Raw genomic sequence first — 19127 nt, forward strand, 5'->3', positions numbered from 1 at the left:
GGAGTTACTTACTGTATTTTCTTTCGGCTTACCTCTTGGATTTAATATCAAATACTATGGATAACAGGCTACAGGATTAAGAATTACTGACATACACAGAAATAGAGATGAAAAGTTTGAAGTCTGTGGGGGGGGAATTTTAATGAAATCATATTCCCATTAGAGATTATTTATGTTAGAGTCCTCATCATTGTGTCTATTTATCGTTCTAATGAACTGGAAATATGGAAAAACAATGCTGGTTCAAATTATGATTTACCTTCCCGAAGTTCAGAATTTTTTTGTTTTCAATTCTTTGTAGGATGGAAATTTTATGAGCTAGAAGTAAAGCAGACTAATATTCATGCCAAATATTTACAAAGAAAAACTGGCACTGTTACTACTAACTGTCAGAACATTACGCTGACGATATAAGGGCGTATGTAGGTGGTGTAATTTATATGGGTTTTGTTCTTTTACCTGAAATTGACAATTACTTCCTAGGCGACTTTTGTGTTTGCCCTTTAGTGAGGCAAGCAATGACACTGAAATGGTTTAGGAAACTTGGTCAATATTTAGATTCAAAATGAGGGGAAGTACTAATACATACGCACTGATCATTTAGAAACAAAATGACCGGGCGAGTTGGCCGTGCGCGTAGAGGCGCTCGGCTGTGAGCTTGCATCCGGGAGATAGTAGGTTCGAATCCCGCTATCGGCAGCCCTGAAGATGGTTTTCCGTGGTTTCCCATTTTCACACCAGGCAAATGCTGGGGCTGTACCTTAATTAAGGCCACGGCCGCTTCCTTCCAACTCCTAGGCCTTTCCTATCCAATCGTCGCCATAAGACCTATCTGTGTCGGTGCGACGTAAAGCCCCTAGCAAAAAAAAAAAAATAGAAACAAAATGCAAGAGAAATTACATTTTTATATCTATTCATTTGACTTCTACATTGTTTTCTTTAAAGGGTGACATTTAATGCTGCTACATCTATTGGATTTAAATGCCCTGGTCAGAAAACGCTGCAATTTTGGCCGGGCAGCCGCCCTTAAATAGGGAACGGCAAAGGGTTAAGGTAGTTATTGTGGTGCTGATTGTGTTAAGATAACTTACATTTGAGCAACCATTGTCTCTTAACATTAGAGTGAAAAATGGAGGAGGTCCAACCCTTTGATGAATGAGGATATCAGCAAAAGAAAGCGCAGAGCTACTAAGGGTGTGAAAATGAAAGGTTCCCTAGGCCTCTTAAACCTAATAGTGTTAGTCGCAAGAGACAGGAAACATGACAGTGTGGAGCCTGGCTCAATTAAGTTGAAACAATGCCATAATCAGCCAGCAGGCCCTTGGTCACCAACCTATGTTTCTAGGTTGAGAGCCTCTGGGAAGGGTGTAACTCTTTTATGTAGCTCTTACGACAGGTGGGGATACTGGGGATGTATTCTGCTGGCTCCACGCAACAAGGAACTGTTTATTTTCACCTGATAAACGATGAACAAAGGTTCTTGGTATGTTCCAGGTGATGATCTTTAATAATAGTAATGTTGGGGATGTGATAACTGAATGGTATTGTCACTGGCTTCTCACCAAGGTGGTCACAGTTTGAATCCTAGCCAGTACATGTGGAACTTTTGAAATGAAAAGTAGTGTCCTTTTGGTTCATTTTCCATGTAAAACTGGTCGTCACGATATCAACAGTTACATAAAACAAGTTACCGTGATTTGTAGCAGAAATGTTCTACAACTTCTTGGTTTTAGATGGGGTAATTGCCTCTATATTTTCACTATATTTCATTATAAAATGGCTCCCTCTTTTTCAGCCTGCAGATCCCATTATCACAGGTTCAGACCTGGCAGAGGTGGTACAATTTTTGAAGGGTGAAAGAAAGACCTTTCAGCGTTCCATGTCCTAGAGTGCCTGTGCCTGCACATAAAAGATCTAGCTTTAGGTCGCACAGACACAATAGGTCTTTTGGTGACAATGGAATAGGAAGAGACTAAGAGTGGGAAGGAAGCAGCCGTGGCCTTAATTAAGGCACAGCCCCAACATTTGCCTGCTGTGAAAATGGCAAACCACGGAAAGTCATCTTCAGGGCTGCTGACAATGGGATTCGAACTCACTATCCCCTGAATGCAAGCTCACAGCTGCACGACCCTAACTGCACCATAAAAGATTTCTGGTTACACATTGTGTTTATTGACAAAATCAAAATTGGCAATAGATAGCCCAGAAGAGTTCTGGTTCCTCTGGTAAAGTAAAACAGAAAATTGAAATTGGCATGTGGCAATCTAAATGATTGCACATTATTGCTGAGGCCCTACAAACACTAATCATCATTATTGTCAAATTAGATCCCCCACGCCCTATTTTTTTCTTGCGTACACACCTATTGTTATCTTTTTCTCTTGTATAAAATTTTCTAGTCCTCAGTTTAATGATTCTTACAAGTTGGTATGTTTCGTAATATAATTATCAAGTTGGTAAGGATAGGCCAAAATTACTTCCTTTTTAAGTAACAGGAATCAATTCATACTGCAAAGAGAAGCATCTGTTCAATCATCAGATGACACATTCAGATTCTGAAAGCAAACTATATTAATTTCAAGAAAGCTTTTTCAGAAATTGATTATATGTATTATATTTTTTCCTGTGAAGGTATAAATTTGAAAAGTTGTTAAATCTTAAGTATATTTTCTCTCAACATTTTGAGCTCTCACACACTTTTTAGTCTATAGAATTGTAGTGCCTGTTACCAAATAGTGCCTGTGTCTGTCTGAAACTGCCTAAGAGTACTTGTGCTTTATGTGGTATGTTGTAGATGTAATGTGTAGTACTCGTAGTTGACGGGTGTCTCATAGGGAACAACAATTCTGTTTCATGCTGCCCTTACAGAATTACAGCGTAAGTATGATCTTCTGTTCTACATTAAATATTAATAATTAGCCACCCACACATATCAGTCTCATTCCAAGACCAGTTTATTATGTGCTTGTTAAATTGTGCAATGAAGGTACAGTAAGCCTCTGTTACAATTTACTGCGGAAAGACTGACTGGGTCTTTACACATAAATTGGAGGTATAAAGAATTAGATTACCAAAACAGTGGGGTAATCTGTTTCAAGAGGGCAGAGTTATGCAGGATCTGGGCCAGTTGGTTATTCCATAGATCAAGGAGTGTCAGTAATCATCATCATCATCTTCATCATCTGCAGTTTCCAGCTGTTGGCCGGATCTGCTTGAATATCAATAATGTAGTCGTAAATTCTGATTCGAGAGACAAGCGCATACAACAAGTCAAGGGCTCGTACAGTCACTCAATGACAGTAGTGTACGTTATCAGGAAGGGAGAGCTTTGCCAAGGATGATGCAAGCAGGACAGGTAAGGGAAATGGGGTGAACGAAGAATTCTCACAAAAAGAAATTCAAACCAATATATATTACATGCAAAATATAATTTTGTAGGTTAATACAAAATAATCGAGAGTTTAAACATACATGAAGTTTACTAATAATAATACTGAGAATATCACACTTGTTAACTGTTCAATGTGGCACATTACATTTCTTTGTCGTGATTATTGCATCAAAGTTTGGGGACACATTTGAAGTTGTCATTCTTAATATGATTCTAAATTGATATCACTTAAACACTGTTTGGTTTTTGTTCATGTTCATAACTGAAAATATTTGTTCACGAGTATTTGTGCTCCTAAAAATACAAAATACCTGATCCAGAATAGAATAAAAGTCTTGTAGAGTACTATTTTGAATGCCTCTATGTAAGAAATTAACTGAAAAAAAAACAACCTTATTTTTTCCTTGAAATTGTTAATTAAGAACATTCAAGTGACCTAAAATGTCGCACAAGAAAAGTAGATCTTGATTCCGTTCTACATTCATAATTCCAGGAAATATTCCCAGATCTCCGTCAATTTCCAGAAATAACTGATTTTTCAAAATATTGCTCAAATGCAATGTGTCTTTTTTTTTTTTTGCTAATTGCTTTACGTCGCACCGACACAGGTCTTATGGCGACGATGGGACAGGAAAGGGCTAGGAGTGGGAAGGAAGCGGCCGTGGCCTTAATTAAGGTTGCCTGGTGTGAAAATGGGAAACCACGGAAAACCATCTTCAGGGCTGCCAACAGTGGGGTTCGAACCTACCATCTCCCGAATACTGGATGCTGGCCGCAATTAAGCGACTGCAGCTATCGAGCTCGGTAATGCAATGTCTTAGTGGTTTCCAGTAAGCAGTATCCCACCCAAGTAAGTAGTTATTTGTCATGCATATCTGAAACAATTATATCTCAGCAGCTATTAGTTTGCAAGTGTGTTGAGTATTTGTTGCAGTTGTCAAGATATTTGAATATTACAAGCAGTGCATCAGTATCTGTTTCTGCTTCAAAATGAGGAAAACGTTTATGGAGATGTACCAAATGATGATGACAGTTTATGGCGATTTGCTGAGACTGAAGAAAGTGTGGCAAGTGAGTCAGTTTGTATCAGTCCTTGATTTTACATCAATGGTGTTGTATACCATGAATTCCTACCTGAAGGGCAGATGGCAAATCACTGGTATTATCTCAAAGTCTTGAGATGATTGAGAGAACATGTTGGGATAAAAACCAGATTTGTGGAGAAACAATTACATCAAGACAATGTGCCAGCTCATACATCACTGTTCATTCATGAAGTTTTGATGAACACAAGGACAATTGTGCTTCCCCATCCACCGTACTAACCCAGCCTAGATCTTCAAATATTCTTCTATTCCCTAAACTGAAATTGACCCTGAAAGGAAAACAATTTCAATCAGTCGAAGAGATCAAACTTCATGGAATCCCCCAAATTGCCTTCCAGAAATGCTTCCATAAGTGGGAACAGCATTGGGAGCAATGTGTTAATAGAGGAAAGGAGTACTTTGAAGGAGACAAAGCTAACTAGACTGCAAAAAGCCCCTAAAGAGTTATTTGAAAATTCTCTTATTTTTTGAACAGATATAGAATGCACAAAATCTCATATTGGCAATTATAGAACAGATACTTCAGCAGTTCAGAGGAATACTGTCCTAACTAGCATTTTTCATTTGGCTAGTCAGTGTGAACCGTCAAGTTGCTCTTTTCAAATTAGAATATGATGAGCCTAAAGAAAACTGGGAAAATGGTTAGGAATGCTTTTAAACAAAATAATCCTTGAAATATCTCAGCCATTCCTAATGACATAGTGATATTATTAACAGATTTCAGAAGAAATTAACTACCCTAAATATAAGCATTTTAATGTTTCTCAGCATTTTAAGTAAAAATGAGCAATTTCCCTATAAAACGTACAAAATAGTTTATGTATTACCTTAGAGGACTACAGCTTATGCAAAAAAGTTTCTAATCTTCTGAGTAAGTGGATAACCGAGCTCGATAGGTGCAGTTGCTTACGTGCAGCCAGTATCCAATATTAGGGAGACAGTGGGTTTGAACTCCACTGTCGGCAGCCCTGAAGATAGTTTTCCGTGGTTTCCCATTTTCACACCAGGCAAATGCTGGGGCTGTACCTTAATTAAGGCCACGGCCACTTCCTTCCCACTCCTAGCCCTTTCCTGTCCCATTGTCGCCATAAGACCTGTGTGACTTCACTTGGTGTTAAACTGAGTGTGTCCCAAAGATATTTTAAGACCAAGTTACCTGCAATTTTTGTTATTCATTATAGGCTATATAACATGAGATATATCAGATAAATCAGCTTGTGCATTTTAAATAACTGCAATCGTACATGTTATTACATTTAATAGCATCACCATCAACTGAAGCACTTGATAATTTAATTCCATTTTAATACAAGCCTGCCTGGTGGACGTGTTCGTTAAGGCATCAAGTCATTACAGTCTGACACTGTCGTTGGCCAGTTTCAGTCCCGTGAGTAGAAAAAATGTTCACCATCAGAATGTTAGCTGGCAAGTTGGGAGAAGTGGTGGTATACAATTCTTAATCATGAGATTGCTTGCCAAAAGCATGGGCTCAATTCTAAACACTTCTACAGTGTTGATGTTGAATGAGGTTGGATGGAGACCTCAAACCTTGAGTAGACTCCTTGGTGTTGTTCGACAGGAGTAGGCTATGTGCCGACAGTGGGTTTCACCCTTTTCCATCATCATCATCATCATCATAATCATCATCATCATCATCATCACATACTGTACAACACAACATGCTGTCATCACTCTGGACCCGGAAACATACATACTCGTCTAATGATTTTAATCTTTGAGGCTACACACTGCTTGATAGAAGCTTTCAACTGAGATTCCAGGATTAATATGCAAATAATACAAATTTTCATGCTAAATAAAGGAGTTTAATATTCACATAACACCCCAGTCCTAACAGTCTAATTCAAGGCCTCTAAGTGTGCATGCACTGTGCGCGGTGCAAAAGACGACTTTGCTTGGGTGACCAGAGTGCAGACCCCCACTCCTCGATTTGGAGCAATAGCACTGTCTCTCTCTTTCCCCACGCCTGTCTCGCTCATTTCCCCTATCTCCCTCTTCCTCACTTGCTGCGTAGCGCTCCAAATCTGAACCAAGTTGAGCTGAGCTTAGCCGAGTAGCCCAGAGACAAAGTTTTGGTCCGAGCCGAGCGGAACCGATGCACAGTGCACGGAGCTCTTGCGCCTTGATTTGCCCATGAGATTTTGGGCTTTTGAGAGGCCCTGGTCTAATTTGAAAATTCTGTCCTTTCTTTAAAGGATTTAGATAGAAAACATCTAGTTGGAAAGATCACCATTTGCTGACAAAAAATATGATAAGCTAAAAATGTTATTCATAGAATTGTTCAAATGACAGCATTAATGATTCTATTTCAAAGCTGCCTATGTAGATCAGTGATGGTGTGTCAACCTCGGGATCTCAAGATAGCTGGCTCAAACCCAGCAGAGGTAGTTGGATTTTTGAAGGGCGGAAAAAAATCAGTTTGACACTCCCATATCGTACGATGTCTGTATGTAAAAGGTCTCTGGTGATGATTTGGTGTTCACCCGACACAATTCAAATCCAGAAGAAATTTGGTTTACTCTGCCATTTAGTAGGCTTACAGTAAAACGGAACATCAAAATTGATGAGCAGGCAGCCAGATGGTGCCAAATTAAAATGCCTGCACGCGGTAGCCGAGGTCATACGATTAATAATAATTATTATTATTCTATCTCAAGACAAGAGCTTACATAGTTCAAATTAAATCACTTTTTAATTCATCTATTTACATTATGAGAATAGTCTGTTATTTCTTTTGCAGCTTTAGGTTTTTTCCTATGCTGTAGAATACAAATAGCTTCATAGTATCATCACAATCTGTTCTGGCCTCCAGACATAATACATTCTTATTAAGGCTATCCTGCATATACAGTAGTGCTATGTTAGATTTTACATGAATTATTTTTTCCTTTTTATTTTTTAAAAAAGCTTTCTCAACAGTCCAAAAATTGAATAAACCCCAATATTGGTCTTATCCTGTTCCATGGTTACATTACAAAATTAAACAGGCTATGTCAAAGAACATTTAGAAAATTACATTTTTCATTATTATTAAAATGTATTATTGAGATACATTAGAGGCTGTATGAGAAACCACCATATTTATTTTATTTACTTATTTTGATTTTATTTCTATTTATTTTTGACCCAAAATACAGGTTTGCTGTAATAACACAGCATAGCACACAATAAATTTTACAAAAAAAGATCCCTAAGTCCAAAAAGGGTTTAAACCTCTTTGGTAGTTTCTGCTTGGAATGTAAGGCTAGATAGATCACGCACTGTGTTCCCTGTAGAGATGGTGTCTAGGTGTAGCCACTGAGTACTTTATTATGCAGGTGACTATTCTGTCATGCAATTCCTTTTCAGTTTGTACTCCATCCTCCATGTTACAATTGTCTTGGGAATGATTCCCCTCGTGCCCAGAAAGAGACCTGTCACTATAATCTGCTTGAGATTGTATGACTGCAGGAAGAATGGATAACAAAATGTATTGATGCAATACATGGTTAATAGGTGTAGTCTGGTTGGATTACAGGTTTATTCGATGTAACATTCTTTAGCCACAATGACAGCTTCAGTGTGGGATTGGAAGTGTTGACATGCACAAATCACATAGTCCTTATTGATGTTGGACATACTTGGGTAATGGGGACATTTAGGGAATCAGTTGTACTTTGGGTGTATTGACTAGTCTCTTGTACATCATTCTAGGGAATTTAGGACTGGCGAGTTATGTGGTCTCATGTTTGTTGTGATTTGATCATGGAAATTAGCTGTTATCCAATCTTGTGTCGTCACAGCTTTGTGTACAGTTGTAGAGTTCTGCTGACACCTTCCATTGTGTACGATGTCAATCCAGAGCTTCACAGTTGTCGTCAGCAGTTCATTTTTTGCCAGGAGTATTTGTCCTGAGGCTCTGTGGGGGTGCCATGATGTTCTCGTAATCCACCACCCCTAAAACCTTCACAGTTCTGGGAAACTTTGTGTGCATAACCACAGGGGACGTTAAAAGGATCCACATATAATCCCTTTTATTTCTCCATTTAATCTCTTGATCCTTCTAAAAATTGTTTTCATGGAAAGAAACCAAAGCAGGCCAGTTTCTTCTGGGTGTTTCAACTTGTTTAGTAATGGCTTTGCCCTGAGCAGCTGTTGTTCTTACGTATGCGCCAAAATGAAGTGCCTTTTTGTCATGAAATACAATTTGTATCAAATGTCTGCATGCACTACAATGTGGATTGTGCCCTCAAACACGTGGAGATCTCCAGCAGTGGCTTTCGTAAATGCTCTGGGGTTCTTACTGATAATGTTCTGCACTTGCTGGTGTCCTTGTACTGTCTGAATGCTGTGAATGCTTTTAGCGCTTGGCTACATGCGCCACATCCTGCCAGAGGCTTCTTACTCCTTCCAAACTTTGTGCACAAATGATCTGGGGACTTTCAGAAACCATGCTATCTCAACATGGCTGTGCTTTATGTGTACTGCGACAATCTCATCATGTCCTTTTATTTCTTGCATTACATAATAGCCTGACATTTGATACTCTGAATAGCTAAAACTAGAGCAATAACTGCATTCACATGATTACAAGTCCTCAAATATGTTGTGTTATCTATATTACTTGTATTACTGTGCTACAGAAGAGAAGTGAAAGCTTTATTACTCCAAAACATATCACAGCCTTATTATTATACTGTAGTGAGGATACAGAACTGTAGCATGTGGTGTTTCTTAGTGTACAGTTTGGCGTTTGTATCCTTTATGTTGATTAACATTATGTATCACGGTCTTGGTTATAAAAAATCATTTGCACAACTGTGACGAAGAAAAATATATGTATTAACGTATATTTGATATACAAACAATGTAAAAAGAAACTTAATGTTCAGACACTGGCCAGTGTTATGAATTTGAGCAAGTATTGCCTCTGTGAATGACACATGGCATATACAATAGTGTAGATGTTACATGTTGACACACTTAGTTATTTCCTGCATGCTTTTTGTAGCAGTGTGATTGTAGCTTTTGGAACTTCCTGGCAAGCACTTTCCCTGGAACTAATAAAGCAAGGAGATCAAAGCGGAGACATTTGGATTTTTTTTAAATCGGTGCATAGAGAAATTCTTAAATCACTTTTCTGTACATTCACACAAAAGAAAGAAAACCATGCTGTAGTTCAGAATTTGTTACATAACCTTCACTGGAGGAGAAGAATTTTATGAGCTTTCGTTTTTATTACATTCTTAGAATGACAAGAATTATGGAACCAAAGAACTTCTGAATAGAAATGAAAGATGGCAATAGTAAACTTTTGTGCTAAAAAGTTTTTATGTTGATCCTGTGCTTCTCATGAAGGTACACGAATGGTGTACAAGATAGTTAAGTCGTCAATTTTGATAATTATTGTTGCTCTTCCTATTCAAATATTGCGCTGTTGGCATACAGTTGAGTAAATCAGCAGATTCATATAATTTAATATTTGTAGTTTAAGTCTCCGGTGATAAAAAGTGATTATCTAGATCCTGTAGAAGGATCGTGTGCTTCTCATAAAGGTACATGAATGGTGGCTGGAGGACACGATGGTGAATGGTCGACTCTTCAAAGTGCTTTGTCTTATTGCAGTGATCAAGTACTTGAAATTGAGTTGAGAGAGAGAGAGAGAGAGAGAGAGAGAGAGAGAGAGAGAGAGTGCAAGATCCATTTAGTGCTATAAATATTGGTGTTAAAGTGTTCGTTGGTAGTAATTAAGGTGAGTGATATTTATTTAAATTTTATATTGAGTAATTCTGTTGATGTCTGGTAGATTGTGTTCTAGGTTACCTAGGTTTACTTTCTTTCATATCTGCATTGGGGGGGAATAGGAAATAATTTTCCATTTTTTTTTTGTTTATCTATAGTTTTGTTTACAGGTTACTTATAAAGACAGGTTATTATACTAAGTTGTACCCTCCACACTTTCCACATTTACTTTTGTATGGTACTGTACTAGACACAATACTTCATATAGCACTTCCGTTTCACCTTTCACAAAGGAAACAATTTCTTTAGTTTAACAATAATCAATACAATACTGGTAACATTATAAATTTAATTAAATAAAATAAAAAGACTTAAAATGAATATAAGGTATTTTGTTGACAAGATAGTTAAGTCTTCATTTTTTATCATTATTGCTGCTCTTCCGCTGTTGGCATACAATTAAATCAGCGGATTCACATAATTTGATATTTGTAGTTCAAGTCTCCGGTGTAGTTTCGAGATATCTTCCCTTATACTTTTGGTATTTCACCAATTAATTACAGTTATAATTTCTGTAAGCACTTAGAACAATAATAATAATTATTACTAGCAGTTTCCCGCTGGCTCCGCCTGCAATGTATAAAGTATGGTTTTTGTTACTATCCTCACGAATGTATTTGCAAAGTTTCGAGTTAATGAAATAAAGCACATGATCTGCTGTGGTAATAGAATGTAATATTATGTCAACAAAACACTTGAAAATACATCACACAAAGAAATTGAATTAAACGTTCCTTGGAACAACACCACGCGCCGAGCTGTTAAAAAGTTCTTCAAAGATCTTAGTCATGGAGAAAAATGTACTCATAACTTTTCTCATAATCTACCAATTTAAGAAATTACCTCAAAAGAAAGTGCTTGATCCACTGCGTACCTCAATTAGAATGAAAGATATGATTACTTCAATGAGAAAAAATGTTGAAGAAATGAGACGTCTAATTGAATGTGCACTCATAACTTTCCTCAGAATCAACCAATTTGAATAGTTAAGAACTGAAATGAAAGAGCTTGATCCACTGAGTGTTCTTAGGCCAAAACGAACTCCATACCTCAATTAGAACCAAAGAGAGAAAACATTGAAGAAGTCAACTAATTTGAGGAAGGCAGAAGTTAAGTGATTTATAGTACCTGATGACAAATCTATGCATTAATACCTTCCAGTTAAAAAAAGAATGAAGGAAATCGATTGGATAGAATGGCCGGACTGACTGACTTCAGTTTTCATAAATTTTTTTAATATATAGATTATTATGATGATGATAATAATAATAATAATAATAATAATAATAATAATAATAATGATCTAAGTATCATGTACAGTGAAACTTTTCGAAACAAACACCTCTGAATAGCAGACATCTCAGAAATACATGGGGTTTCAAGGCAATATTACTTCTCAACAACTTATATTCCTAATAATGAATAGCCTGAAAGAAAAAGGTCAGAATTCCTGGAATTCAGCTATCTCAATTGGAAGCCATATTTTGGTCACAATAATGGGTAGTAGTTTGATTTACACTATACTTTATGGTAATCTTGAGAAGCAGGTGTCAATATTGTGCTACAATGTCATAGAAACTCAAACGACTGACTTTAAAGGAAAATGTTTAAGGGAAGAAAGAGAAACTTGGTGTTTGAGATACAGCTGTGTGATTTGTTGTTGGGAAAACGCAGATCAATGACATTTTTAAGAAACAAGTGACATCCTTAATTAAATTGTGGACTGGAAATTAAAATTTTCCTGGTAAATGCTTATTTCCCATTATACTTAGCTTGAAAGTGGAGAACTTAACATGTGAACATTTTTTTGTAGTGCTCATTGTTGCCTGTGAGTGGACCTCTTATCTGTGAAAATTGCTAAAGAATCTGGGTATCATGAGTTTAAAGCATCCATTGGCTGGCTTGACAAGTTCAAGATTAGGCACAACTCCTCTTTTTGAAATGCATGGAGTGAATCATGTTCAGTTGATGAAAACTTGTTCGATTGGGAAAGAATACCACTTTTTTTTCTGAATGGACACTTCTTAATAACAGATTTCTTCCCCTACCCCCCAGGCCAGTCTAGTATTGGAAAGTCTCACTGCATTTATTTTTAACTTCAGTTCATTGTTTCAGTTTACATGTTATACTGGATACATCTTAGAGCAGTTTAGATTTGTATGTGGTTATTTTCTTAGATTGTACGTTGCTTTCTGTATTGCTATTTCAGCTTAACTTACTGACAGTTTTGATTTCCATTTGAGCATAGTAGGTTATAATAATAATTATTATTATTATTATTATTATTATTATTATTATTATTATGCCAGGTTTTGAGTGACTCAGATGGTTGAGGCACTGAACTTCTGAACCCAACTTGGCGTAGTCTGGTGGTAGTTGAAGGTGCTCAAATACATCAGCCTCATGTGGGTAGATTTACTGGCACATAAAAGAACTCTTGCAAGACTAAATTCCAGCACCTCTGCATCTCCAGAAACTGTAAAATTAGTTAGTGGGATGAAAAAACAAGAACAATAATAATCCCTGTGTAGTCTTTTTGATAGTTAAACATTTAACAGCAGTGTTTAGTTTTATTTGCACGTATTAATATGATACTTACGTATTTAGTGCAACTGTATTTCTATAGTTTCAGTTAAATGGTTATTTTATAATTAGGACATGCCTAAGTAGAATAATTGTAGTGTAGTTTTTTTTACTTAGTATCTTGCTTTACTGTTCTGAAATATTTGTGTAGAGTACAGTATTTCAGTATCTCCTTCCTCTGATGTATATATTTTTATTCACAAAATACACTATTTTATGTTTCATCATATTTCTGTGAAGAAGATAAAAGAATGCCTGAGGGAGGCAGGTGTAGAGACTGTAGGTGTGAGTGGGCAATAAGGAATATGAGGGAAGCGATAGCGGGCTTGAGTGAGATAATTAGGCTTTTAGCAGAGGACAGGAATGAATGTAGGATTCTCTCAATGTTCAGGATACAATAGCCAGGCAGAGGAAGGGGAGAAGATGGGTTAAAGGGGAAGGAAAATGAGGGTGAAGGATTGTTGTTGTTGTTGTTGTTGTTATCAGGATTGTGAATATTTCGGTGGTTTAGGTACTGGCCTCCCACCTGGAAAGCTGAGGATCGAATCCCCGTTGATACTAGGTTGGGATTTTCATCTCAAAAATCACGCGGCATACCTACGGCCCTGAAACCCGGGCCTTAGTGGCTCCAGAGAAATCGGATACAGCCGGGTTAATCTGAAGAAATTACATATTGTCGGTAATGTTCAGGTACGAGTCTCTTCAGGTAGAACAGCAGAGGGAAGATGGGGAACAGGAAAATGTTACAGGGGATGGGCAAGGCAAGAGGGAAGGGAATGGTAGGAGTGGGAAACTGAAAGTAGAGGATTGGAAGAGGCTTGTGTGAGAGGGAGGGAAGGGGGTCAAATGAGGTGGGTGGATTTGTGACTTTGATCATGGGAAACTCTTATTATTAGGCATATAGGGAACGTGTGTAGAAGAGAGTGAACCGGGGTGTGCGTTATCCAGGAATTAGTTCAAAACACATGTTGAGATAAGTAGATGGGAAGGAGGAGGGTAAGAAAAAGTTAGTAATTTTCCACATTGGAACAAACAACGTAAGGCAAGCAGGAACAGGTACTAACATAGTATGGGATCTGGTTACTGGAAAAGTTTAAGACTGAAGATATTATCCTCAGTGGGATACTGTGTAGGAGGAGACTGACTGGAGGGTAGGTTTTATATGTAGGAAAGATCATAATATGAAGATAAAATTGGAATTCAAGGGGACAAATTGGGCCAAATAATCATTTATGGAAAGAGGAATTAGAGTGTAATAATTTGAGGGAAATGTTTGATAAAATTCAAAGTTCCTTGAAATTACTTTTAAAAAAAGACTAGATTAACAATTGATATGGAATCTGCCACCCGGGTGGCAATCCTACATGCAGTTCAATGTTTTGATTGATTGATTGATTGATTGATTGATTGATTGATTGATTGATTGATTGATTGATTGATTGATTGATTGATTGATTGATTGATTGATTGATTGATTGATTGATTGATTGATTGATTGATTGATTGATTGATTGATTGATTGATTGATTGGAAAAGACCATTGAATTGGAACTGAATGTATTCAGTCAGCTGAACTTCACAAAAAGCATTGAGACAATGTTTTTAAGGTAAGAACATCAGTAAAAGTATTACAGGGCATCTCCGAAAACCGTAAAAGAGTAGTTAGTGGGACGTAAAACAAAAAACATTATTAATAAAGTATTACAGAAACTTTGTAAAATTGAGTGTGTGTACTGGACTATATTGGTGTAATCCTTATATAACCCCCTCAAAGCCCTAAAATTATATTTTTGCTTCTTACTGACTTTCATCCTTCAACATAAATGGCTGACATCATTTTGGGACAGTCATTTATCCTCCATAATTTTCTTATTTTCTTTAGCCAGCATACAGGTACTGATACAATATTCATTTGAGATAAATCATCACTGTGTGAGACGATTTTTTTTAACTGGAAGTTTTATCGTTTCAGTTCGAGTGACACGTGGGGGAGACGGAAACAACAACAAATGATGCCAGGGGGAGACGTTGTAGCACCACGGGCGACTTCGAGCAGGCTGCCAGCGTCACGGACGTGGAAACGATCCAGTCTTCCCCAGATGGTCCAGCCCAGCGCTGAACCATCGAACATCCCGACACGTCGGCTCACCTTGGCAGGTTCGACCCTGCCACGGAGGGTGTTGGATAACCACTCCGTACAACTAAATAAGACTTGATAATTAATGTCCCAATTGTAAGATTAGGTAAAAATGCCCCTTTCCTGTTACTCTTATTTAATTTTCAAAATTTTTTAGAAATGATTGTTTAAAGTTATTGATGTTTTAAGTGTAATTCTTCCCTTTTTGGAAAATAATCTGTCCATGAATATTAAAGAAATTCAGTATGTAGCTGAAGGAGCTGGTAAATGATCTTGGCGAATATTCACCTTCAGTCTCATATATAGTCTTCAGTTCATTTTAGATGAGTTTAAAATATATATATATATTTGTTGGAACATTTAAAAAATATGCTTTAAATACCCACAGTTTCACTTTTATTGACTTGAGTTTTAAAGCCATGCTGCTCTATTCATTTAACATATTTTTAAAAATACTTGTAACCCTAGGACATAATTCAAGTAGGAAACAAACTGCAAAATATTTGCATAGTGTTGTAACAAGCTTCCTGCTATTTATTAAACAATAGACTGTAATAAGTTTTGCATGATTGATAACATAATGTTATGAAAGGCTAGTCAGCAGTTCAAAAAATATATTAGGGACAGTTAGGAAGCTCAGTGAGTAAAGCTATAGGATCCTTGTGTAGCACAGTGGATTAACTTCACTTGCAAGTGTTGGCAGGAACTGTACTTCATATCTCAGCTTTCAATTGGTTTAGCAGTTACAATAAAACTTTCTGAAAATTATTTTGATACTGATGTATGTATTGCTTTGTAATATAAGTTATATTTTAAGCATTATATTATATTGGTACGTTTTAGCAATTTTTTAAATTTTTTAAATTAAAATTTTGTAATTCTTCCTCTTTACCTTACATGGTTGAACATTTTATTGACTGTGAAATTTGTGGGTAGTAAGTCATTTTGATGTGCAATTGTTCCAACAAAATATGTACCTTAAGTGTGTAGTGTTGTTGTTTTTTATTTTTATTTTGTTTTTGTGAAAAATTCTATGGTGCACTGTTAATTTGTATATAGTTTGTAAAGGTATGTTCTTGAGAATGGTCTTTTTGAACTGGTGAGACTTAATTTGTACATACAGTATTTTGTAAAGAGCATAGGAAAAAGGCTTGTATAAAAAGGAACATAGAAATAAACAAGAAAGCTTTGCAAAATATTGAGAGAAACACTCAAACAATTATGCATTGCTTAAAACTAGCAATGAACAGTGTGTGGAATGAGCTACACTGTACTAAAGTTCAAAACTATCACTATCTTCATATCCTCAATATAATTTCAATGTTAAGAGATATCTGAATAAAATTTAGGAAATTCAGTGTTTCGCCCCACAGCGGCATGGGCTCATCAGTTGGATGCCGCACTTTCCCAAGAACTGGCCAGCTAGCATGCCAGTAGCTACTCCAGGCAAGCACAAATTGTGATAAGCACAATGCAGTGCTGAGATATCTGCTGGAATGACAGTTTTGGCTTTCATTCTGAAAGAGAGAGTAAGGTCTTCTATTTCACATAATTCAGAATAACATTTTATATAGCTGAATGTTGAAGGAGAATGTTTTCATAACATCTTTCATGAATTTCATTTTCTTTGTATTATTTTTAGTTGTGGTATTTAAAAGCTAATACCATTCTTATATATTTTTGAATTTGCTTATCAGTTTACAAACAAATTCATAAGTATTTTTTTCTTAGCATCTTGTATAAGTTCACATATAATGCAAATGGAACTAGTAAGTTTGTGAATGCAATTATAAGGATAAGGAGAAAAAGACCAGCAATTTTAATGATGAGGATAAGGAGACAAAAGACCATGAGATCTTGCTACTGTTAGAATCCTAATCTATAAGTGACTAAAATGAAGTGCAATTACCATCAATTAGCAATGAGCTGGAAATTCAAGAATTTGTGTAGATCAAGGCAGTAATAACAGGGTCTTGTTTTCAGTCTTCAAAGGTTCCAGTAAAATGCAAAGATGAATTATTGGAAACGAGCTGAAATAGGAGTTTCACACCAGGTAAATCCTGAGGCTGTACCTTAATTAAGACCATGATCACTGCCTTCCCACTCCTAGCCCTTTCCTGTCATATCATCACATATCTGTGGTGCAACGTAAAGCAAATTGAAAAAGAAAGAAAGAGATGAGTTTAGTAGAAATGCTAATCTAATGATGTGTTTTTTTCCTCATGCCACTCTGACTTTAAGTCACTAAAGTTCAGACATTACTGCATAATGTCATAACTTCTCTTGACATGCAACTTGTTGAAAAAATCATCAGTATTTTCATCACTATGAAAGTGACATAAGAGACATAAGAATGTGCCCGATGACATCATAGCACGAGTACAACGATTATATGATGAAACCAAGTGTTGTGTCCAGGTCCAGGATGGAAGATTAGGTTGGTTCGAAACGAAGAGTGGAGTCCAACAAGGAAGTTGTCTTTCACCACTTCGCTTCATAATCATAATGGATGAAGTTTTAAAATCAGTTAAAAGAAAGGAGCCAACAATTAATGCCCTGGTTTTTGCTGATGATGTAATGGTATGGAGTGAGACAGAGGTGGAAGTATAAACTAGACTAGATATCTGGCATGAAGCTTTTACAACCTTAGGTCTCAAAATCAGCAAAACGAAGACAGTTGGTTTGGTGATGAGTAGAAACTCTCCAACTGTTCATGTGAGAATTGGAGATGAGCAGATGGATATTGTAGACAATTTCCAGTATTTAAGTAGTGTTCGGTCATCAGACAATACCATACATCAAGAGATTAGCAACAGAATACAGGAATTCTATCACGCTGTACGTCAAATACTTTGGGATGAAACATTTCCGTTGGTTTCTAAGATCGGCTTGTACAAAATATATCTAGTACCTATATTGACGTATGGCCTGGAAGCAGCAGCACTCACTGGACCAACAAAGAGTCATATTCAGGCAACAGAAATGAAGTTCTTCTGTTCTTGTCTTAAAAAAAAAAAAAATAAGGAATGTGGATATCCGGCAACCTGGAAAGAAGCTTGCTGCAGACTCGAGAAGTGAAGAGATTGCAATGGTATGGTCACGTGAAAAGAATGGACCCTCACAGGACTCCTCGAACATACTTCGACAACAATGTTCCTGGGAAGAGACCAAGAGGAAGACTTTGTGATTTTTGGGGAAAAGCAGATATTGAAGGACCTTTAAATTAGAGATATAAACTGGCGTCTCATATATGAGCAGCATCTGTGGATGGATAGGACGAACTGGTGGAGGGTTGTACACAACCCCATCCGGCTTGCTGGAGTGAAGAAATTATGATGGTGATGATGAAAGTAAATCAAAATAGTAGCTTTCTCCAAGTTGTTTGCTCTGAAATTTCACCGAAACTGTAGTTCTAGCACACTTGCAAAACTTTTATTATAAAGCTACTTGAATTAGAGAGAAATACTTCGGAAGGTATATATTATTTCTTTGTGTCGGTCACTGATAATTTCTCTCGCTTCACATTAAAGACATAGATTAATGTTTTTTTTTTTTTTAAACATATACTAAGGTAAGGGTGTATTCTGCCCGAAGGCAGGTCCGAACCTCCGCAGAGGTGTGCCTGAGCCGGAGTTTACGTACGGTAGGGTAGCCAGTTCCTTTCCCCTCCTCCATTCCCATACGCTCCACCAACAGCGCATTCAAATCTTGACCACGCCCAGTGTTGCTTAACTTTGGAGATCTTACGGGATCCGGTAAACATATACTGCTCATCATTTAAAATTGCTACACCAAGAAGGTGGTGAGCCATCACAACCAGATTAATTGGTGACGTATCGTACACTGGTGACATGATTGCTCTTGCAGCTTGGTCAACGTGGTGGTCATTCAGGAACTGCCGGACGATGTGCGTTACATTCAGTTGTGCATTATCGTGCTGGTATAGGGTCCTAGGTTGGTCCAGAATATCGGGCACACCAACAGGCTCCAGCACTACTGCAATGTAGCAGTTGCTGATCATTGTACTAGTGTACTAGACGCTAGTCAAATTGGAATCCGATAACACCTCGTACCATAACTCAAAGTGCCAGACCAGTATGATGGTGCA

At 37.1% G+C, this 19127-nt stretch overlaps 1 protein-coding gene across 5 annotated transcripts in view; it reads left to right on the forward strand.

Annotated features, from left to right (window-relative positions):
* LOC136878810 (uncharacterized) overlaps positions 1-18042 on the forward strand; it is a 648211-nt gene extending 630169 nt beyond the window's left edge. For all 5 annotated transcript variants that reach the window (XM_067152303.2, XM_067152306.2, XM_067152305.2 and 2 more), the window contains one exon: positions 14855-18042. In XM_067152303.2, the coding sequence (XP_067008404.2) occupies positions 14855-15098 (244 nt within the window). In that variant the 3' untranslated portion in view covers positions 15099-18042. The remainder of the gene's footprint in view (positions 1-14854) is intronic.
* The last annotated feature ends 1085 nt before the right edge of the window (positions 18043-19127 follow it).

The sequence above is a fragment of the Anabrus simplex genome, chromosome 8 (genome assembly GCF_040414725.1).
Source record: "Anabrus simplex isolate iqAnaSimp1 chromosome 8, ASM4041472v1, whole genome shotgun sequence".
Classification (NCBI taxonomy): Eukaryota; Metazoa; Arthropoda; class Insecta; order Orthoptera; family Tettigoniidae; genus Anabrus; species Anabrus simplex.